Raw genomic sequence first — 21177 nt, 5'->3', positions numbered from 1 at the left:
AAAATGAGAAAAGAAAGAATATATAGCGATAAAATAAACAATAATAAAGTTTAAAATGTTTTAAGGAAAAGAAAGAGCCCTGATATTACATTGTGAGACAAGGAACCCCCAAAGACGTTGTGTTCATTTCCTGATGCCTACCATGCAGCCTACGTTAAGAACACTTTGTTTCCCCAGTGAGACTCTCCTGGAGGAAATGATTTACAAATGGTTATCACTTGGAAGGAGTTTCCGGGTTAGGGATGGAAATGTGTGTCCACTTCTCTTTTCAGCGCTGGATCACCATTTTATTTTCACTGTTTAAATTTTGGCAAAATATAAATGTCTAGCACATGTGAAGTGCATTCAGTACATCCCCAACACACAGCCATTACTGCCGTCCATCTACAGAATTCTTTTCATCTTTAAAAACAGAAGGTTTGTGTCCACATTTCTCTTGCCCCCAATCTCTCAAAATTATAATCATATTTTATTTCTCTAGGAATCTGAGAGCACTTGAAGTCCACACAGGTATCACAGTATCTGTGTTTTGTATCCGGCTTATCTCACGTTACATAATTAACTTGTCTCATTTAGCACAGTGAGATAAGCCAGCTACAAAACAATACTGGGACTAGACAGATGGCCCAGTGGTTAAGAGCACTGGCTGCTCTCCCAGAGGTCCTGAGTTCAATTCCCAGAAACCACGTGGTGGCTCACAACCATCACTAATGGAATCCCATGCCCTCTTCTGGTGTGTCTGAATGCAGCACCGATGTACTCATATACATAAAATAAATAAAAATTAAAAACAAAAAGCCAACAATACTTTGAGATTTCTTTCCCCTTAACACTAAGTAATATTCTATTGTATCTGTATTCCACATTTTCTTTTCTATTTACTTACTAATGGACATTTGAATTGCTTCTATCTCTTCAGTATTATAATACTTTTAGAAAACTGGTGTAAAAATGTCTGAAATTTCTGCTTTCAAGTTTTTGAATATACATACTCAGAAGTCAATTTACTAGCGTAAATATTAATTTTATTTCTAATTTTCTTGCTGGTCAGTCATACTATTTTTCATAACAGTGCCACCATTTCAAGTTTCAGCAACAAAGCACAAGTGGTCCAGTGACTCCATGTGCTGTGTCACACCTGTTATTGTCTGTTTTCTCTAGTGGCTACCTTAAGGTATCAATTCCTCATTTTTTGTTTTTATAAAATACATATTAGGGGACCAGAGAGATGGTTTAGTGTAAAGGTGATTGCTTCCCATCCCAGTGAGCACAGTTTAATCCACAGACCCCACATGGTAGAAAGAAAGAACCAACTTTCCCAAGTTGTTCTCTGACCACTACACACAAGCACATACAGGTCTGTCTTGTCTGTCTGTCTGTGTCCCTCCCTCTTTTTCCCCCCTGCCTCTCTCTTTCACACACACAAATTAAATTAATAAAAATGAATACAATTTTTTTTAGTTTTTTTAAATCCAGGTCTTATTCAACCTGGATTAAGTCAATAAACCCCACAATGTGCCCACTATATAGGCAATGTGCTAGATGATGTAGATTCAGAGTAGACAAAATTACCTCCCAACTTCATGATGCTTACAATAGTGAGACAGACAGATATGCGGACCAAGGAAAAATGAAATCACCTTACACATAACATCAGAAAAAGAAAAAAGAAAAAGAATCGGCCAACAGCTAGTGTACAAAAATGTTTATTTGATGCAATCATTTATAAAATTTTGAATTGGTGTTCACAAATCAAAATTAATTTTGATTTCTGACTTCTTTTAGAGAAAAATTTGAAGGACGTGGGGGCAACTCTGAGCCAGAACTCCAGGATGGCTGCAGTAACCAGAGCCGAACACGGCTGGCAGCCATTTTAAAGGCAAGAAGGACACCTAACCCCTATAGAATCCACACAGGCCGGGAATGGGGTGCTGAGTCCAGAGTCCAGGCAGAAGAACATTTTGATTACGGTTCACACATAACTGATTGGCAACTACACACAAACCCCAGTAAACACCAACAGTCCTTGTTCACTAAGTATCTAGGAGGTGAATGTATTATCAAATAGTGTTAGTTCTGGAAGACACTATCTTTTTTTAAAACTATTTAATCATTTTCATTTTAGAAATGATGAAACCAAAACATATAGAGGTTGAGTAGCTTTCCTGATGTAATACAAACACAGTCTCTAGTGTTGACAGCGGAACAGAGGGGAATTATGCACAGAACAGCACAGCGGACATTTGTTGATTTACCTGTCCAGCATCTTTGTCCTCTTCTATGAAAATATAGCCTCATTTTGGTTTGAGGGTCACCATTCCTCCTTATGGCCTGTGATCCTAATGGAACTGAATTCTCTTAGCTTCAAGATTGGAACATGACCCAAGCCTGTCTATGCCCACTCATCTGGAGCTACACCTGCCACTGGGGGTTGTGGGAAGAAAGGGTTTAAGTCAGAATGATGCTCTTGGTACTCAAGACTCCATGAGATAATGAAATGACTATAAGCTACCTTCCTTTGGATAAATTGCTTGCCTGCCCTGAGGCCCAGTTAACACATCTGCAAAGAGAAACAATTTCTACCTCAGAAAACTGTTGTCTGCCTGTAAAGAAAGAATGCACGTAAAATGCCTGGCACGCAGTAGGAGCTTATTGCTGTTGGCTCTTTTTATTCGCCTCCAACTAATGTCACGTGGATGTATCATTGCTATAATTAAAATATTAGAAGGAAATTGGCAAACATTTCTCACGACATATTGAAAACAGCATTTTCAGTAGCTACCTTATGTGATTTCAGGGAATTGGTGAGGGAAAAGGGGGGGGGGAGGGATGCAGCTTCATTTCCTGGAATAACTCAAGCCAGATCTAATGCTTGCCAAGTGTAGTCCATAAGTCTGTGTCTGCATTCATCTGCTTTGTCACCTCTGGATGGATAGAGTGGGCTTCCTCTCTGCTCATTAGCTATTGTGTTTCGAAGATGGGAATTCTTTTACATCTCTGGCAACCATTTAGCTGACAGTTTCATTCATAAGGAAATAATTGTATGAGAGCATTTGCACGACACTTTGTGCTCTTAAAGCACTTTGGAATCCAAACTAATTAGCATAAGCACTAACATGTCAGAATTTATGGATTAAAATTGCAATTTTCCAGTTATACTTTGTTTTCCAGTACAAACACAGTGATCTTTTGTATTCATTAGAAGAGAAACAACACAGGAATAAGCTGTCTGTCTAGTGGGGTTAAAAGTACTATAGGCAAGAAATGAGATCGAGACTTTATTGATTAAACATTTCTCTAGCAACGTCCACGAAGGTTTGTAGGATGAAGCCTCCTGTTAACATTTTCAAATCAACAATGCAAACAGGACACTGGTGCTTACAGAAGATGTAGAAACTCATGACAAGATTCCATGCCACAAAATATACTCTTTCTTCATTTCTGGATTTAAGTACCTCATACTAGAAAATCACCAGGTTATTATTTAATTTTAAACCAAATGGCAAACTACCAAATCACGAACTATTGCAAAATATCTCCACTGTAATATGAACGTACACCACAGCCAGAGGCTTGGAAAGAGTTGAGGGACTCTGGAGTGTCGGCTCTGGAACTTGTCAGTCAGGGAACAGTAAATTTCAAGATCTTTGTTTCCTCCTCCCTACATGGGGCAGGGTACTAGTCAGGATTCTCTAAATGAATAGAAATGACAGCTTGGGTGCAAGCGCGAGTGCGTTCGTGCATGAGTGCGTACGGTTGTGTGCGCGCACGTGCATGCGCATGCGTACCTGTATTAGAGTGCCTTCAGGCTGTGCTTTGGATAGCCCAACCGTGGCTGTCTTCTGATGGAAAGGACTAAAATCTGCTAGTTGCTCAGTCCATGAGACTGGATATCACAGCAGTCCCGATCTGGTGCTGGCGTCCCAGAGGACTCCTAGGCAGCTAGTGGTCTTCAGTCTACTGGAATCCTGAAGAATGGCGTTCTAATACCAGTGAAGCCTCACCAGCAGGAGAGATAAAGTTGCCAGTGGGAGTGAGGGCAAAAACCAAAAGCTTTCTTCTTCTGTGTCCTTTTATGTAGGCTGCTACCAGAAGTTGGGGCCCAGATTTAGGGGAGGTCTTTCTACCTCAGATAATCCAATCAAGAAAAACCCTCACAGGCACGGCCAGCTGCTTTAGGTTTTAGTTGATTCCAGATGTGGTCAAGTTGGTAACTTTCTTCTTAGACTGTACACACTGATGTCATATATTTTATGATTCTCATACTTCATTAGTTATCGTCGTCAACACCATGACCACCACCACCTTCATCATCATCCTCAACATCATTATCATCATCGCTTTTATTATTACCTCGATCTGCCGTTGATCCTCCTGCCTCCACTCCAGGACACAGATCTGGACAGGCATGTATGCCATGCTTGGCCTATTTTGTAACAGTCAGCAATTTTAGATTTAAATGCTAAGGGAAAGATTTGCATATGGGAATAGAGAGATGATGCAGGCAGTAAAGTGTCTGCTTAGTATGAGGACCTGAGATCAAATCCCCAGCACCCAGGTAAAAAGTGGAGTTTGGTGGGATATGTCTTGCTCTGGGGAAGCAAAGACACCTGGCTAGCTAGCTAATCTCACTGAATTGGTGAGATCCTGCTCCAGCAAAAGACTGTATGGATATGTATTTGTATGTGTATACTATATATGTATATATAAATATATATCAGGTAGAGAATTGTAGAATGTATATCTGGTAGACGAAGACATTCAACATTCACTTCCGGCCACTGAAAAGTGCATGCACTAAAAAGTGCATACTGACATACACACACACACACACACACACATACACACACACACACAAACACACACCCACACAAACACACTTCTTATATATGTATCTTGTGTTACTTGTTCTTTGATATAGCCCCTGCTTCATCTCAATAATTTTCCTTGAAGGATATTGTTTAATATTTTAATCTTTCATATTTTACTGATTTTTCAAAACTTGTTGTTGGGAATAAAGGTGCATGCCTGTAATCCCAACACTCTGTTTATAGAGGCCAGAGAATCTTGAGTTCACGGTAAATCTGTACTACAGAGCAAGCCCTCCCTGTCTCAAAACAAAACAAAGTCTCTGAGTCCTGATCTTGAAAGGTTTGTTTATTAGAAAGATATCTTTATGTTGACTGTTTTTCTCCTTATACTTTAAGCATATTGCTTTACAACTTTCTTGGTTTTATCTTTCTCTACAAGAAATTTACTGTCAAAGGGAAGCCTTTGTCTACTGGTTTTGAGCAGTTCAATTATAATTGACCTTAGTACAGTATCATTTGTTTTGTCTGTAGAGTTATTGAAATCTATTAATTTATTATTTTACTCAAAATATGAGATGTCTTCAGTCATTATTTTCTCAAATGCTTTCCTGACCTGCTTCCCAGAGATTCTATTTGCATATAGAGTGGGATGCTTGAAGTTGTTTCTTTAACATCTCAGTGTCTGCTTTTACTTATTTATATCACATTGTGTATTTCACTTGAATGGTGTATTTTCTTACGTGATCAGGTCGATTGATTCTTTCTTCAGGAATATCTATTCTTCCAATAGTTTCATCAAATGTTTCCTTTGTGACTGGAATATATTTTCCATTTCCAAAGGTTCAATGTTATCCTTTCTATATTTTCCATGTCTCTATGTAACGTTTTAAACACAGAGAACACAATTAAAATCACTGTTCTAGCATAGGGACTCTCACATGTCAGTGCTGGACTAGTAAGTCCTAAGCATAGCAACTCTAACATCTGTATTAGAACCAAATGGATTTCAGTGGAAACAACGTCTTTCCTGTGGCTTATATTTTACTTCTTTGAATGTGTAACTATTGGATGCCAGACACCATAACCTTAGTGTTTTAGTGTAACCAACTTGCCGAATACCTCTTATTCTTCTATTTCTGCATACTGCCTGAAGGTGATAATGAAGTTAAGTCACCTAGAAACAGTTTAATACTTTCAGGTTTTGGTTTAAGGTTTGCTAGGCAGTTCCAAAGCAATTTCCTATCTACCCCACAGCTCTTACTACATAGGGTATATCCTTCATATTGTCTATCCAATAAGTGATAAGAATTTCTAGTCTGTGCTGCTTCCCTGCATGGGTATGGACCTTGAAACAAGACTGGGTGATGAGGGATTAGAGAGACAGAAATCTAAAAAAGAAAAAGGAAAAAAAACCACAGATGTATACACAGAAGAGCTGGGTCAGGTGGGCCGAGCCCACTCTGATGGAGTAGAACCAACCATACCCAGAGTCCAAAACACAGAGCCTCTGCACAGCTATGTACAGCACAGGTTAGTTTCTAGGAGGTCCTGGCAAGGAAGCATTCTCGGGCTGTAAACATCCTGGAGGAAGAAGACTCTGCACTTGCTAGCGTTTGCACACTGGTCAATTGTTCATAAACTCTCATACTTGGACCACAGGAAGCATTGCCATTTGGAGCCTGAGCCCTACAGAGATGTCTGTCCCATGTGACTACGGCTTTGGCTATTTAACATGGCTGAACACATCTCACAATACACACTCACCTGGGATTCCAATCCGTCCTAAGACGTCTGCTCAAGGTTTCCTCAGCTCCTCATACGTGAAGTGCAAACAGGCACCATCCCTGGCTCTGCCTGAGTAATGGGTACTGTAGTATTCCCTCTGGCATATTTAAAGGATGAAACCATAAAGCAAAGGAGAGAGTGGCTTGCAGCTTCGTCCAATCATATTTTGACATAAGGGGTTGAGCAAGGGAGTTTCCACCAATCAGGATAGGAGTTGGTTCCTGAGCTGGAAACAGGAACTTAGTTTGACCCTGTAGCAAGCTGGAGATTGTCCTTGAGATGGCTGGACTCAGACTACTGTCTCCTTACAACTTTCCCTGAGATGGCTGGATTCAGACAATTGTCTCCCTATAAGTTGTCTCTGAGATGGCTGGACTCAAAAAACTGTCTCCTTGCAGCAGAAGCTGTCCAGGTACTAGGAAGTCCCCCAGCACCTCTAGGGCAGGGGACCTTGAACTTAGTTCCCCTCCACCACCACCACCACGTTTAAATGAAGTATGAAAACGAAATGGTAGTACTTAAAACAAGTTTCTTTTGCTTGTTCCCAACACACTACCTGTCCAACGTTTACTCCTACTACGTGCCAGACACCGTGCTGAACACTGACAGCACTACCAGACAGGCTTTGTGCTTAAAGAAGTCACGGTCCTGATAGAGAAGATTCTAATTATATGAGAGACAGATTTCAGGGCAGAGAAATGCAAAGGCTGTATCGGTTTTCTTGGAAACCCGTTAAGTTCTTTGCTTCACGGGTTTCCGGCAATGATTTGTATGTATATGGTGACAATCACGTCAGTTTTATGAACCTATTTCCTTATCCATAACATAAAATCCGTGAATTCTGCATCTATTCCCCTGGGTCATTCTAATAATTCACTGTGGTGGGCGGGGCGGGTAGGCGTGTGAGTGTGTGCGTGCGTGTGTGTGTGGTGTGCCTGTGTGCGTGCGTGTGCGTGCGTGTGTGTGTGTGAAATTGAACCAGAGTCAATGGCTGCCACATGAACAGTTTGCAAAGCAGGGTGTCTCGCCTGAATGGAAAGCTATCTGCTGTGAATAATCCCATGTAACAGGTGGGAGAAGTGAAATACCGCACTCTGTCCCTGGGGAAGCAGCTTTCACTGCAGTGTCTCGGTCTTTTGCGACAGGACCTTTCCCCGGAAGTGCGCCACACCACAGGCCCCGCCTCCGGTCCCGCCCCCGACCCGCCGCATCTCGCGGGATCTCACGAGTACGCCTGTGTCAAGTGCAGTCATGGAAGCTGAGGAGGCGGATGTGGATGTGGAAGGAGATGTGGCGGCGGCTGCACAGCCGGGGTGAGGCGTAGAGCGGGGTCCTGCGGGCCGGGCTGTGCTAGGCAAGGGCCGGAGGATGCGGTTGGCCAAGGGTCCGTGTGGACGGCGTCAGGACCCGGGTTGCTCCTGGCCGGAAGTCGGCCGGGTCCACGGGTCGGGGCGTGGACCCAGTGCCCTGGGTTGGACTGTTTGTCTCCGCTTCCTGGGATGCAGTGGACGTGTTTCACTTCGGATTCCTTCCTGCATTCGCTTTGTCTCAGGCTCCTCACAGCAACTTGAATCCTGGCGCCTAGTCTACAGGACCTGACTTCATAGACACTTGGTCCCGCCCCTGCAAGCGACCTTGATCCAGTGGTTTGAATCCTGCTTCTAAGGACAAGTTGTTGAAAACTTGCAGAGAGGCAGCTTATCTTAAAGGATCCAGATTTTAGAGTTGGACAATTCATGTTTGCCTTCTGCATTTGCTCTTCCTGTTTACTGTCAAGGCATTTGTGGCATTTCCAAGCAAGAATCACATGTCGATCTTACTGTTGTAAGCATCGAATGAAATAATTATGAAAGATGTTTTAGCATATGTAAAATGTTCAGCAGATGTGTTCTTTGCTGTGTTAGGGATAAAAGAAGACCCAGTGAGGGATGTTGTTAAATACCGGTGCCCGCAGGACTGGCAGTGTCACTTTAAACCGAACCTGCTTTGGCACGTTGCTTTAGCAGTAAGCAGTGTTTGTCCTTTTAAGTAATGGGGCCCAGAATAGGACCTCCTGTAGGGGTCAGAAGACCTGAGTTGGAAATACAGCCAGGTACATTACCTGTAACTTGTCAGCGACTTCGTGAGAACTTTGTTGAACTACCTGGTGTTACTAATACTGCTCAATTTCTGGCCTGTATAATTCATTTGACAGGAGGGCTGCTTGTTTGTAGACTTCAAGTCCTCTGTGAGACACCAAAATAAGGAGCATTTAAAAATAGCCAGTGAGCTCTTAAAATGTGATTTAAAAAAAAAAAAATGAGGGGTAGTTAACTTCATATAATTATTTTCTCTAAAGTTCTTAGGTAGAGAAGTCCAAAAGTTATTCAGATAGCCTGAGATAGCAAGAACTTTATTTACGTTGGTGTAATTTTTCAGTCTTGAACAAGTGCTTGTGAGTTTGTGATTTTTGTGTATCAGTGAGCTAAGTGGGCAAGCACAGTTTGGAGTTCATAGAGGAAGGAATTCACCTTGGGTTGAGTGAGCCTTACCTGAAAGCATTGATTCTGTGCTTCTTTCAAGGGTTCGTCTTAACTTTTCTGATTGTGTTTAGTTTTTCGTCCCTTTTTCTTGTACCATTTTCTTGACACTTGGGTCTACTGGTGGCATTTGTAATGTTAACCTCAAATGTTAGGTCTCTAAGCAGGGATAAATGGCTGCCTGAAGTGCTATTCATATATTACAATGCACCTGGCCTCCAGGTTCTCCCAGCATCCCTTAGTCCCTGCCTTTTGCAGAGTATGGCTGGCATACCCTGTCCCCTACCCTATTTTCTTCAGCCCAGAAGTTGGGCTGCCCTCCCCCAGCTGCCCTTCTCTATCTAATGCAGCCATTTTGGTTGTCTGTCTGTTTTGATCTATCCTGTACTCCATTGGACAGTCTCTTGGCTCAGCCGGCCTCTCTTGGTTGCATCTTCTCTCTGCATTCTCCTTACATGGTCCAGTTCAGGCTCATGTTCACGTGATCTGGATGCTCTGAGAATTCCCCACCACTGTAGATGCTCTCCCTTTTATCTACAATAAACTTTCTTCTCCACCATACTAAGGAGCAGGCATGTCCTGTCTTTGCTTTCCTTTTCTTTCTTCCTTTCTTTCTTTTGTTTTTTTCATGTATCATGCAAGCAGGATTATGAAGGTTTCTGATGTCAGCCACTGCTTATGGAGCACCTCTGACATTGCTTGTGGAATGGTGCCCTGTAATGCCAGAGTTTGAATCATGTTGAATTTAGTGTGAATTTACCCCTTGAGGTATGGTGTTATAGAGAAAAGTAGCATTTAAGGAACTCTTAAAGATTAGTTTGAAACCATACAAATTTTGAGCATTTACTGAAGCTAGGTACTAAAATAAAACTCTGCAATTTGGTTTTCCTTCAACTATCCTTTGTTCTCATCTTCCTTTTCTGTAGGCTTTTCCCTAGTTGAGGAAAGGTGTTTTGCCATAAGACTTGTGCTCAGTGACACATTCCTAGTGACATCTCCAAGCCTAGCATTTCTCATGACTTAATTTCTGTTAGGTTGATGTTTTGCTACCCTGCCATTCTGATGTACAAACACACACTTCCTCAGATTCAACCTAATACTTGTTTTTGTTTCCCTAATCCTTTACAGACCTGTGTCTATGAGCTTCTGATCAGGACTCTAACTAGAACCTACTAGCTCTTCTGGCCTCAAAAGTACCTCAGTATCACTATATCAGCTTCCCTCTCTCAGATCTGTCTCTGAGCTGTCCCTAGTTTAGTACCTGACGGCAGCCTCCATCCAGTCTCAAGGCACAGACCTGAACTCCCTCCTTTTTCCTCTGCCATCTTTCTAGTCCCCATCTGGTCACTTATTAAGTATTCTTTCACACAACACTCTTCTTGCTCATACTGCCTTTTCTGTAGATACAAATTATTGCTGTGTTTCTCTAGCATTTTTATAATTATTTTTGCTACCATTATTTCGCTCCTTGGTCCCCTTTTCCTGCTGAAGTTAAGTCTTTGTTACATCCAAATCTGATGATGTTAATACCTTCAGTTTCCAATAGGCTTTGATAAGGCTGGCCTGGAACTTGCCGTCAATTGGACTCCTGATCCTCCTGCCTCTACCTCCTAAGTTCTGGAATTACAATTAAATACCACCATGCTGAGTAGTTTAAAAGTCTTCATTCTTTCCTACAGACCTCTGTCCATTACCCACTTGCTTATTTACTCATTCACTCAACCGTTGATTACATTCTGTGTCATCCCCTGGGTGTATATAACAGTTATGAAAATGAAGTTCCAGTTGTCGTAAAATTATGAATTCTTGTTGGGTAGAACTGACAATAAACTTTATGTATGTGTTCCATGGAGGTAAATAGACAAGGGTGAGAAGCTGGCTTACGACTCTTTTCTCCTGCACTGACCCAGTAAAGCTCTTAAGGTGTGAAACTAGAGCATTAGAGCAGAGGGTGGAAACAGTGGAAGCAAAGGGGCAGCTTGAATTGGATTGTGAAGAACAGGGGGCAAATTCAGATTTGTGGCTTGGACCCCTAGGGAGATTGAGGTTACAAGGGCTAAGAGAGAAAACAGTGGAAGCCTGGCAGGTTTGAGACAAAGGTTATTTTACTTTAAGCTTAACCATGTATCTTGTGGTCCTTAAGGATATTGAGGTAGGTGTTCCAATGCATATATCAGAGTGTGAATGTTGCAAATCCTCATTATGGTAGAAAATATTTCTGCATTGAATTTGAAATGATAGTAGCCCCACCTCTTGCACTCTTGGCAGACTTAGCTGTTGTAAAAGATTTAACTGTAATGTTGTTTGTGTGTGCGTGTGGCTGCTGAGCTGCGTTACAGTTCTCCCTTCATAGGTTGATGAGGTAGAGTAGGTGTTAAACTGTGTTCAAATCTTTGTTAAGGAGAGGAGGTGCCTTGTATCAACAACTGGCCAGCCCCTGTCCTATGTGGTCTGTAGCCGGAAATGGATGCAAGCTCACTTGTCTATGTTTGTATTTATTACAGAAATGATGGAAATACAGCATCAGTTTTTCAAGATCACTATCTTGATTCAACATGGAGAAGGGAGAATGGCTGTCTTGTAAGTATGCTAAGTCAGATGACGTGACGTTGCAGCTAGTTGCCCAGAGTGCCTCTTTTCCTTTTTTTAACTAAGGCCTAATTCTCCAAAACCACAGAGGTAGTATATGGAAACACTTCCTTTAAAAGTAGAGGAACCTTTTTTCAACTATGAAAAAGTGATTTCTTGAGAAATAAATTTAGATCCAGCTTGATTTAGGGGCAGATCGTTACCTCTCCTCATATTTGCTAACTTCGATTTCTTCGAATGGAAGATGGATATCCTCACAGAGTCCACGTTTTCATTTAGCAGTTACTGCACACTCGCCATGCCAGACAGCAGGGCAGGTTAAAGCACCGCAAGTGCCATCAAGACACACGTGACTCTGCTTTCATGGAATTCGTAGACAAAGCAGGAGTTGGGCAATACATGGGCAGACAACCATGTGTAGATTATGAACGAGATAAGCTCCACTGACTGAGGTTACTAGGTTGGGGGGTCCCAAAGGAAAAGTCAGTAAAGGGCACTGAGGAGGTGACATTTAACTTGAAGTGTAATGGAAAAATGAATGAATACATGATTAAAAAGTTAACATAGTAAGCAGAAGAAATAGTAAGTGCAAAGCACTGGCTTACACTGACAAGCTTAAATTTTGGAAGTGAACCAAGACAATGAAATATACAGCTTTCAGTACAGACTAGTGGACTCCTGTTTGTCAGATATGCTTTGGGTACTGTGGTAAAGAAAGGTCTAGAAGGAAGCAGAGTAGAGACGGAGGGACTGGTTAGGATGCATTTGTAATAATCCAAGCAAGGATTTAAACAGTGGCTTAGTCCTGTATGTTGCAGAAGAGCTCTAAGTGAGCCAGTTTGAATTATACTGTGAAGGTAGAGCTGTTTAGTAGATTGCATGTGGAGATGGTAAGTGGTAGTTGACAGTGCTCCTTGCAAAGTTGGAAAGGCAGGTGCAGACAGGTGATACTGAATTGTGTTTTGCATGTTTCATTTGAGAAGCCAATTAGATATTCAAAGGAAGTTCTTGTGTGGGCAGTGTCTGTAATACTATGGAGCTTAAAGAGATTGGAGTTGAAAATTACATAACTTTGAGAATTGAAATGAGTATAATTATTTACTCAGGCTGTGGCCGGAAAAAAAAAAAAAAAAACAAACTTGAGTTTTGGAAACAGGTTAAGTGTTTAGCAAAATGCCTGATGCCTAGGAGTTATTTTGTGCATAGTGGCCATTATTACTGCTTACAGGTAAGGGGCATGAGCCTGGGAATCCAGCAGGATTTCCTGTGAGCTTTCTTGTCTTCCAGTTAGCATGCCACCAGTGCTGCAGATGCCTTTGTGGACTGTGTATGCCCGTCTTGGGGTGATTGTGAAAATCAAAATGTATCTGTGTACTCATCTAGTGAGTTGTAGCTGTTACTGTTTTAGCATGTCTTTCACTCAACAAAATGAGAAGGTTTCTTAAGTAATAAAGTATCTATAGAGAGTTAACACATGCCATTCTTTTGTTTTTAAATAGCCTTGGACTCTGGATAGCACCATCAGTGACGAAAACAGAGCTGTCATTGAGAAAATGCTGTTGGAAGAAGAGTATCCTTCATCGATTATGAGAAGAGTAAAGGTTTTAGGGCTAAAGTAGGAATCAGTGCAATCATTATAGAAGAGGCCACTGTAATTATTAGATGAGTATTGTTTGGCCACAGGTTTTTGATTGTGTAATTTCATGTCATTTATCTATGCAAATAGTAGCATGCTTTGCTGGTGAATCTGAGACTCATGCCACGTTTTCGAGTTTTTGTTGTTAGCCAAGTTTGCATGTAGAGTGAGCTTATGCTAGAAAAGGTAGAATATTTAAGTCAGAATCTTAATTCCAAGCCTCCATTTTCATATCAACATAAGCTAAAACTGAAAGATATTTATCTGTACAAGGCTTGAGAACATGTAGAAATTTTCACATTGCACTGTGCAATTTACAGATGTTATATGAGAGGAAGTTTAATGGAAAACAAAATAGACTGATTTCCCCCAGAGTTTGTAGGTCCTTATCTTGGGCTTAGCAACTGACTGCTTATCCTGCTTAGTTTAACTTCTTTGATACTCAGTTTTCGTGTGTGTGTGTATCTTATATATGAAAGGCTTAAACAGTAATTTCTGATTTTTCTGTCTTTAAAGTTTACTAACAAATACTGGCTTATTTTATCTTTTTCTTAGTCATTTTATGGATTTCTGTCCACTATTGCTGCTGCTGTTGTTATTGTTATTATTATTATTATTATTATTATTATTATTATTATTATTATTATTATTATTTATGTGGTTTTTTTGTTTGCACATATGTCTATATCACTTGTTTCTGGTACCTGTGGAGACCATAAGAGGTTGTCAGATTAGAGCTGTCATGTGGTTTCTGGAATCAAACTGAGTCATTCTGGAATAGCAGTTCATGCTCTTAACCACTAAACCATCTCTCCAACCAATTCTGTTCACTCTCTGATCCAGATTTCTGTTATGTATTCCCAACTGTTTCTGTTAATTTGAAAATTTTTCTGTATTTTTAATTGCCATTGGTGAACCCCTTACTCCCCCCAAATATTAGTTATTGTTTAGATTATTCATTTAAATGAGAGGCACATATAATCTTCAATTTTCTAATACCTTCATATGAAAACATTGTTTCTATGTGTGTAGGTTGTGTGTGTATGTGTGCGTGCGCGTGTGTATATGCAAAGTCAGAGGTTGACTGTGGGTGTTTTCTTTATTCTCTATCCACATTATTTTTTGAGGTGAGGATTCTTATGAATGTGAAGATCATTGATTTGGCTAGACTAGCTAGGTAGTCAAATACTCTTCGGGGCCGCCTGGGTCTGCCACCCAGTGCTAGGATTGTATGTATACCAACTGTTGCACCTAGCTTCGGACATGGAGCCTAGCAATCCTAATTTAGATTCTCAATATTATGTAGAAGGCACTAATTAAGCCATCTCTCAAGCACCAAATGAAAACATCAGTGTTTCATACTAAGGCTTGGGAATCCACAATATACTTTGTTCTAACACTAAATCAATACTTGTTGTGTTCCAAATGCTTTTATCTACATATGTGACTAGTAGCCACCATATTGAACAGTGCAATTCTAGGTTATTGAACAAGTAATCACTAGTTCACTTTCAGATGTAGACTCAAGTAACAAGTAAAGAGTTACACATAGGTATTTAGAGGATAGGGAGAACATATACATACATATTTTATATGTTTATATATATATATATATATATATATATATATAAAGTTTGTCTCTAGTACATGGCCTGATGTATGACAGGTGGGGGGGAAAGCTTTGTGGCAGGCTAGTTTCAGCGACACCGAGTAGTTCTTGGTAAATGTGATGTTACTTGTATTAATGAATAGAGGAATCCTGAGTTCTTCTCTGTGAACTTTAAATATACAGAAACAGTGGTTCCCAAATTACCCCACAAAACAAAGTCATCTATTTTGCTATTCGTATCTTAGAAAAGGATTGAGGCTATTCTTTCTTAGCTACTTGTGGTAGGGAAGAGAAAGGAAACCACCATCGTTGTGGTGCATACAGTGCAGGCATTGTGTTGTGTGTTTGCTGTGCTATCATCCCTACAGGCACCATGGCCAATACAGCCGTGGGCAGGCTTTTAGAGGAATAGGTTTTGATTACATGTAAATGTCTTTCACCAGTCTGTCTACTTGATAGCATATGAGAATTATATGGCTTTAATATTGTTTAAGTTTCCTTAATAAAACATAGGTATTATTTATCTAATAAATCACTTCCAGGAAAATTCTGGGTTAATCAAAAGGAAAATAATAAAAAATGCACGAACAGGTAAAGTCAGTTCACAGTACTATTAAAGGTTTTGAGTTGCAATTTTAAAAACTTCACAAGCTTCCTGTTCTCTTTTTTCATGTGCAGCCTACAGAAAACAGGAAAGATCATGTATGTATCTATATTTTTAAACCCTTGTTTTAAAAAATAAGAATTGTTTTTATTTTAGTTAAACACGGTGTGTTCCCTGTATCTCTGTATGGTTGTGTGAGTGAGTCCAGGTGCAGCGTGATGAGTGCTGGCAACTGAATGCTGTAGCTACTGAGCCCTCCAACCCCTTTTAAAACCTTTTTAGTTCAATTGAAAAGTCTAAGAAAAATTTTAAAAATTAGGTATGATCATTGGGAAAGCCCTCTTGATTCAAAAAATGATATTTTTAAAGATGGCTTTGGCTCAGATGTTAGAATACATAATTTTATGCCATCTTCTATTTGCAGGGCTTTTTAAAAATGTCTTTATCTGCAGTTCCTCACACGGTAAAGAAAGGTAGCTTCCTAACGTTTTATGGGGAAATCTTTAGAAGCCGATGTGGAGTATATTATGAATTGAGTTAATGTATGTTCTGTTTGACAATTTTAAGTGTGTTATGTACAGTTTTATTTGGATCTGTGACTTAAAAATATTACCTAGGAAACTGGGTAGGACATGCCTGTAATCCTAGTAGTCAGAAGGCATGATCAAGATTTTCACAAGTTCAATGCCCTCTCGCTCTATACAGAGTCCCAGGCCAACTAGGGCTACATAGCAACACCCTGTCTAAAAACTTTCTAGAAAAGTTAAAGGTTTACAAGTACCCTTCTTTAATTAGAAGAAAAGATGATCATTATTCATTTATAAATGCATACTTGAGCACCAAGCTGACTCTAGCTTTTATATTTTGTTAAATAACAAAGTGAAGTTAGAAGATGGGATGGCTGGAGGAAATCAGAGAGCTTCTCTAGTATGCTTTAATTTCTTGTGGTACAGATTTTAAAAGCAGTAAATGAGATGCCATAGTTTTATGATTTAAACTCTTAGGTTTTGGGGAATATATTACTGCCTGGTGTTTATTTTCAGTCTGAAGAGAGCTACTTGTTATCAGACTGACTACCTTTGATGTCTTTGTGCTGTCTTCACTCAGCCCCAAGGATTGTATTGTTTGGGCTCCAGTCATTCTGGTAGAGATAAGGAACAGGGTAAACCTCTAGGCACCAGCTGCTTCAGCTGTCTCCTTCTGTAAGACTGTGAAGTCTTGGTTTTAGCCATGAGTGGGTATAACAGCAGTTCCCAATCCCCTTTCATAGGGGTTGCCTAAGACCATCAGAAAACAGGTACATTATGATTCCTAACAGGAGTAAAATTACAGTTATGGTGTAACAATGCAATGATTTTATTGTTGAGGATCACCATAACATGAGGAACTGTATTAAAGGGTCATTGGGAAGATTGACAATAACTGATCTCTACATAAATATGGAATGTATGGAATGTTCCATTTCACATCTTTTTTTCAATTTCTCTTTTCCTTCAGGGTACGTTCTCCTGCAAAACCATCCAGTTATTCAGTAAAGTGGACGATAGAAGAGAAAAAACTGTTTGAACAAGGACTGGTAAATAGAGAAATTTTTTTGTCTTTTTTTTCCCCCCTCCGGAGCTGAAGACCAAACTTAGGGCCTTGCGCTTGCTAGGCAAGCGCTCTACCACTGAGCTAAATCCCCAACCCCTCTTTTTGTTATTTTGTCTTTTTTTCTTTTTCAGAAATTTTTAACTTACAGTCAAATTATTCTAGAAATAAATTTTAAAAAATTTTATATATTTGGAATAGGAGCTGAATTCTCCCTTTTTTATTGTGCATAATCCATATTTTTTACACACATCTTTGAAGACTGGAAGCATTTTTTGTTATGACTATTTCAGTGAAATCTCTTTCAAAGTATAGAAATTAAGAAGTATAAAAAGTATGTGTGTGGGCTGGAGAGATGGTTCAGCAGTTAAGAGCACTGACTAATCTTCCAGAGGTCCTGAGTTCAATTCCCAGCAACCACATGGTTGTAAAAGAGATCCGATGCTCTCTTCTGGTGTATCTGAAGACAGCTACAGTGTACTTATATATAATAAATGAATAAATCTTTAAAAAAAAAAAAGTATGTGTGTGGTTCAAATTCTGAAAACACTTTATAACATGGAAAATGTTTAATAAAATAACCATTAACTTTTAAACTATCAAGAATAGATTGTATATTTTCTTTTAGGGTATATGTAACTCAAAATTAGTCTAAATTGATTTTGAGATTATATTACATTATTTAGGTAGTATATAATATTTATGAAAGGTTTTTGAATAAAATTGAATTATTAACAGAAATTATGAGAAGTAAAATATGTATTTTTTTTAGCCAGTAGCATGAGAGCTATGTTTCTTGGTGTTTTAATACAAATACATAAACTATCTGGAGGTTTTTAAAACTTCTGAGTTTCTTTTTCTATACTGATGATAGTTATGCCGGTTTTTATTCTATTGTATGACAATCTAACAATAATTTTTTCAGGATGGATGATGGCTTCAAGATTTGTTCCTTATTAAAGACTAAACATACATATGCTCATATTTACAATTGGTTTGTGAACCTAAGATTCTTCTTTTTTCTTTATTGTTGGCGTTAATGATGGAATTATTATGGAAACCACATTTGTATGTTCAGAACTCACACCTAAAACTATTGGGTAATAAGTCTCACTCTCATTCACCATATCCTTCTAGGGATGTTTTGTTCATATATAAGCAGATGAAAATTGATATAGATCCATAGAAATTTATACACAGAATATTTTCTTACAGAAGAAGACCTTTTCATATATCGGGCAATTATTGGTTGTGTTGCTCACTTTTACCCATTGATATAACTTCCTTACAGAATGGGCTGCTTCAGGTATGGGAGAAAGGAATGACTTGGCACTGATGGTACAGGAAGGTTTCATTCCGTCTGTTTCTTTAGCGTGGGGCTGTATCTTTACTCAAGTTTGAAACTGGTGTATATTTCCTGTGTTTCTCTTGTTAGTGTCACCTTTCATTTTCCTCATGTTCAAGCCCCTAGTATCACAAAGGAGCTGACTTTTTCCAGGTCCCTGCTGGCTCTAAATGTGATTTGTGATACCAAGTCATTGGCCTTCACACCAGTAAATAGAACTGATTCTTCACTTAGTTAATACTAGCTAAGTGTTACCCTTAATAATTTATAGTAGTTTTCCCAGAAACACTTGGAGTTTTAATAAAACACTCTTCGGAATGACAGAAATAAGTGTATAAATGAAACTATCATTTAGGCCAGACCTTTAAAAGTATTTTACTACCACAAAGCATGGATACTTGGTCCTGAGTTGTATTTAGTTTTGTTTTTTGTGGTTTTAAGAATTCTAAAATGGGAATGGTGTTGTTATCTCCTGTGGGAAATAACTTGTGTTGGTGAAGAGTTATATACTAAATATGGTTTAGATTTGGTGTCTAAGAGTCCATTGTATATCTAGAATTCTGCATTTTCTTTTTTGTACTTGAAATCCCCATAGGACCGCCCAGGGTGTAACACAGCCTTTGGCCCCAGGAAGGAGGCATTGGTTATACTTCATCTGTGATTGAATCTAAAAGTCATCACTGTAAACCCAGTGTAGTGTGTTTCCTACAGGATACTCAATAGGTATTGTAGAATACCAACTCTGACTTTAAAAGTTGCAGTTAGTGCAGAATGTGTCCAGTTGATCTTGTTTTTTTTTTTTTTAAATACATACATACATACATACATACATACATACATACATACATACATGTTATAACTTACCTCACTTTTGGACTGTTGTATGTCATTTTTGTATAGTTTCCAGAACTCTAGAGTCAAAGAAATGTGGGCTTTGATTTTAAATGCATAGTCTAGTAGATCAGGTTTCATTTTGTGCTTTAGAAATAAAGATTCGTTTTCTTTTAGTTATTTTCTTTAATTTGGCAACTGCTTGAAATATTACTTTTGTTTCCATTTTGATAACAGGCTAAATTTGGCCGAAGATGGACCAAAATCGCAGCACTAGTTGAAAGTCGCACAGTTTTACAAGTGAAGAGTTATGCCAGACAGTACTTCAAAAATAAGGTAAGCAGAGTACAGATGTCCTAAATAATAATGAAACTTAGGAAAGTCAGCATAAGTACTCAGTGCAAACTGTAAGTGTAGTCTAGATTGTTTTGTTTTTGATATTGTCGTTGTTGAGGTGGGATCTTAATATATATCCCAATATAGCCTAGAACAATATTATAATCCTCCTGGGTGCTAAAACTATAGGTATGAATCATCTCCAGCTAAATAGTCTTACTGCTAAGAGTTTCTATAGTTAAAGTAATAAATACTCAAGATATATGCGAATCCTTAAAAAAATCATGTTATTTTATGTGTGATGTGACCATGCATGTATGTGTGCCATGGCGGGGATATGGAGGTGGGAGGACTGTGGGAGTAGGTTCTCTTCTTCCACCATGTGGAGACTGGAGATTGGACTTGTGTTGTCAAGTTTGACTTACCCACTAAGCCCTCTGTCTGTCGTTTGTTAATTTTAAAAACACTGGAGCAGCCGTGTCCAGTCTGCAATCCACAGGTAGCTCAGAGTAAAGTGTCTGATGGTGTGTGTTGTGGTGTCCCAGCACCTCTTCGTTGTACTGCTGGTCAGTTCTATACAGCAAGTAGCATTCCTCGGAGGAAATGTTAAGCAGCCTTAATGTTTTCTCCAGAAAATATTCTTTTATAAATATTTGCACTGTGAAAGAAACACGTAGAAATTTTAGAATTTAGGGGATATAAATGCTACCTAATGTAGTTATGAAATCTGTTTATGGTAAAGGAGTTTTTACTATTGCTATAAAGAACAGTTTGTTGCAGCTAACTAAGCCGGCCAAGTCCCTTTCCCCATGGGGACTTTGGTGTGCAATGGTTGCAAACAGCAGCCTCCTTGGTAGTGTATGTAGCCCGTTATCTATATGGGTTGCCTGAAGGGACCTTGGAAACATTTTAAAAAAAAAACAGAGAACTGTCTGAAAAACTTAATAACCTTGTTCAGAAAGATGTATTTATGGTCAAGTTCCTTAACTTTTCAAATAATTTAACTATGTACATTTTTTGAGTTAGGGTATATGAGTGTTTTACTACATGTATCTATATTTACCCGTGTATGCAGTACCCTCAGAGGCCCAAGAGATTGGGCACTGGATCCTCTAATTGGAGTTACAGGTGGCTGTGAGCCGCTATGTAGGTTCTAGAAACTGATCCTGTCCTGTCCTCTGGAAAAGCAGCCAGAACTCTATAATTGTTGAGCCAGCTGTCTAGACCAGTTATGTAGTGTTGCTATTTAGAATTTCTGTTGTATGCATTTAAGATCTAGAAGCATAATTATATAAAATTTGGAAGTGTCTTAAATGAGATCTTTTTTCTAATGTAAATAATGTGTTCTACTAGTTGTATTTTATTCAATATAGCAAAAAATTGGAATTAGCCTAGTCCTTCAGTCCTTCATCACTAGATGACTGGATAATTTTATACATGTATGTATCTATACATATATGTGTGTGTGTGTGTGTATATATATATATCACTTTAAAGAAAAATGAAGTTACAAAATTCATAG

At 39.1% G+C, this 21177-nt stretch overlaps 1 protein-coding gene and 1 non-coding gene across 2 annotated transcripts in view; both read left to right on the top strand.

Moving 5' to 3' along the window:
• Positions 1 to 7809: 7809 nt before the first annotated feature.
• Positions 7810 to 21177, top strand: part of Mysm1 (Myb like, SWIRM and MPN domains 1) — a 32532-nt gene continuing 19164 nt past the window's right edge. The window contains exons 1-7 of the mRNA XM_032901868.1: positions 7810 to 7909; positions 11620 to 11695; positions 13204 to 13274; positions 15463 to 15540; positions 15628 to 15651; positions 17051 to 17129; positions 19557 to 19655. Coding sequence (XP_032757759.1) covers positions 7848 to 7909; positions 11620 to 11695; positions 13204 to 13274; positions 15463 to 15540; positions 15628 to 15651; positions 17051 to 17129; positions 19557 to 19655 — 489 coding nt within the window. The 5' untranslated portion in view covers positions 7810 to 7847. The remainder of the gene's footprint in view (positions 7910 to 11619; positions 11696 to 13203; positions 13275 to 15462; positions 15541 to 15627; positions 15652 to 17050; positions 17130 to 19556; positions 19656 to 21177) is intronic.
• Positions 20430 to 20565, top strand: LOC116890440. The gene has a single exon (XR_004386636.1). It is a non-coding gene; the product is annotated as a small nucleolar RNA SNORA70 (small nucleolar RNA).

Source organism: Rattus rattus, chromosome 1 (genome assembly GCF_011064425.1).
Source record: "Rattus rattus isolate New Zealand chromosome 1, Rrattus_CSIRO_v1, whole genome shotgun sequence".
Lineage (NCBI taxonomy): Eukaryota > Metazoa > Chordata > Mammalia > Rodentia > Muridae > Rattus > Rattus rattus.
This window is presented reverse-complemented; position numbering and strand designations above follow the sequence as displayed.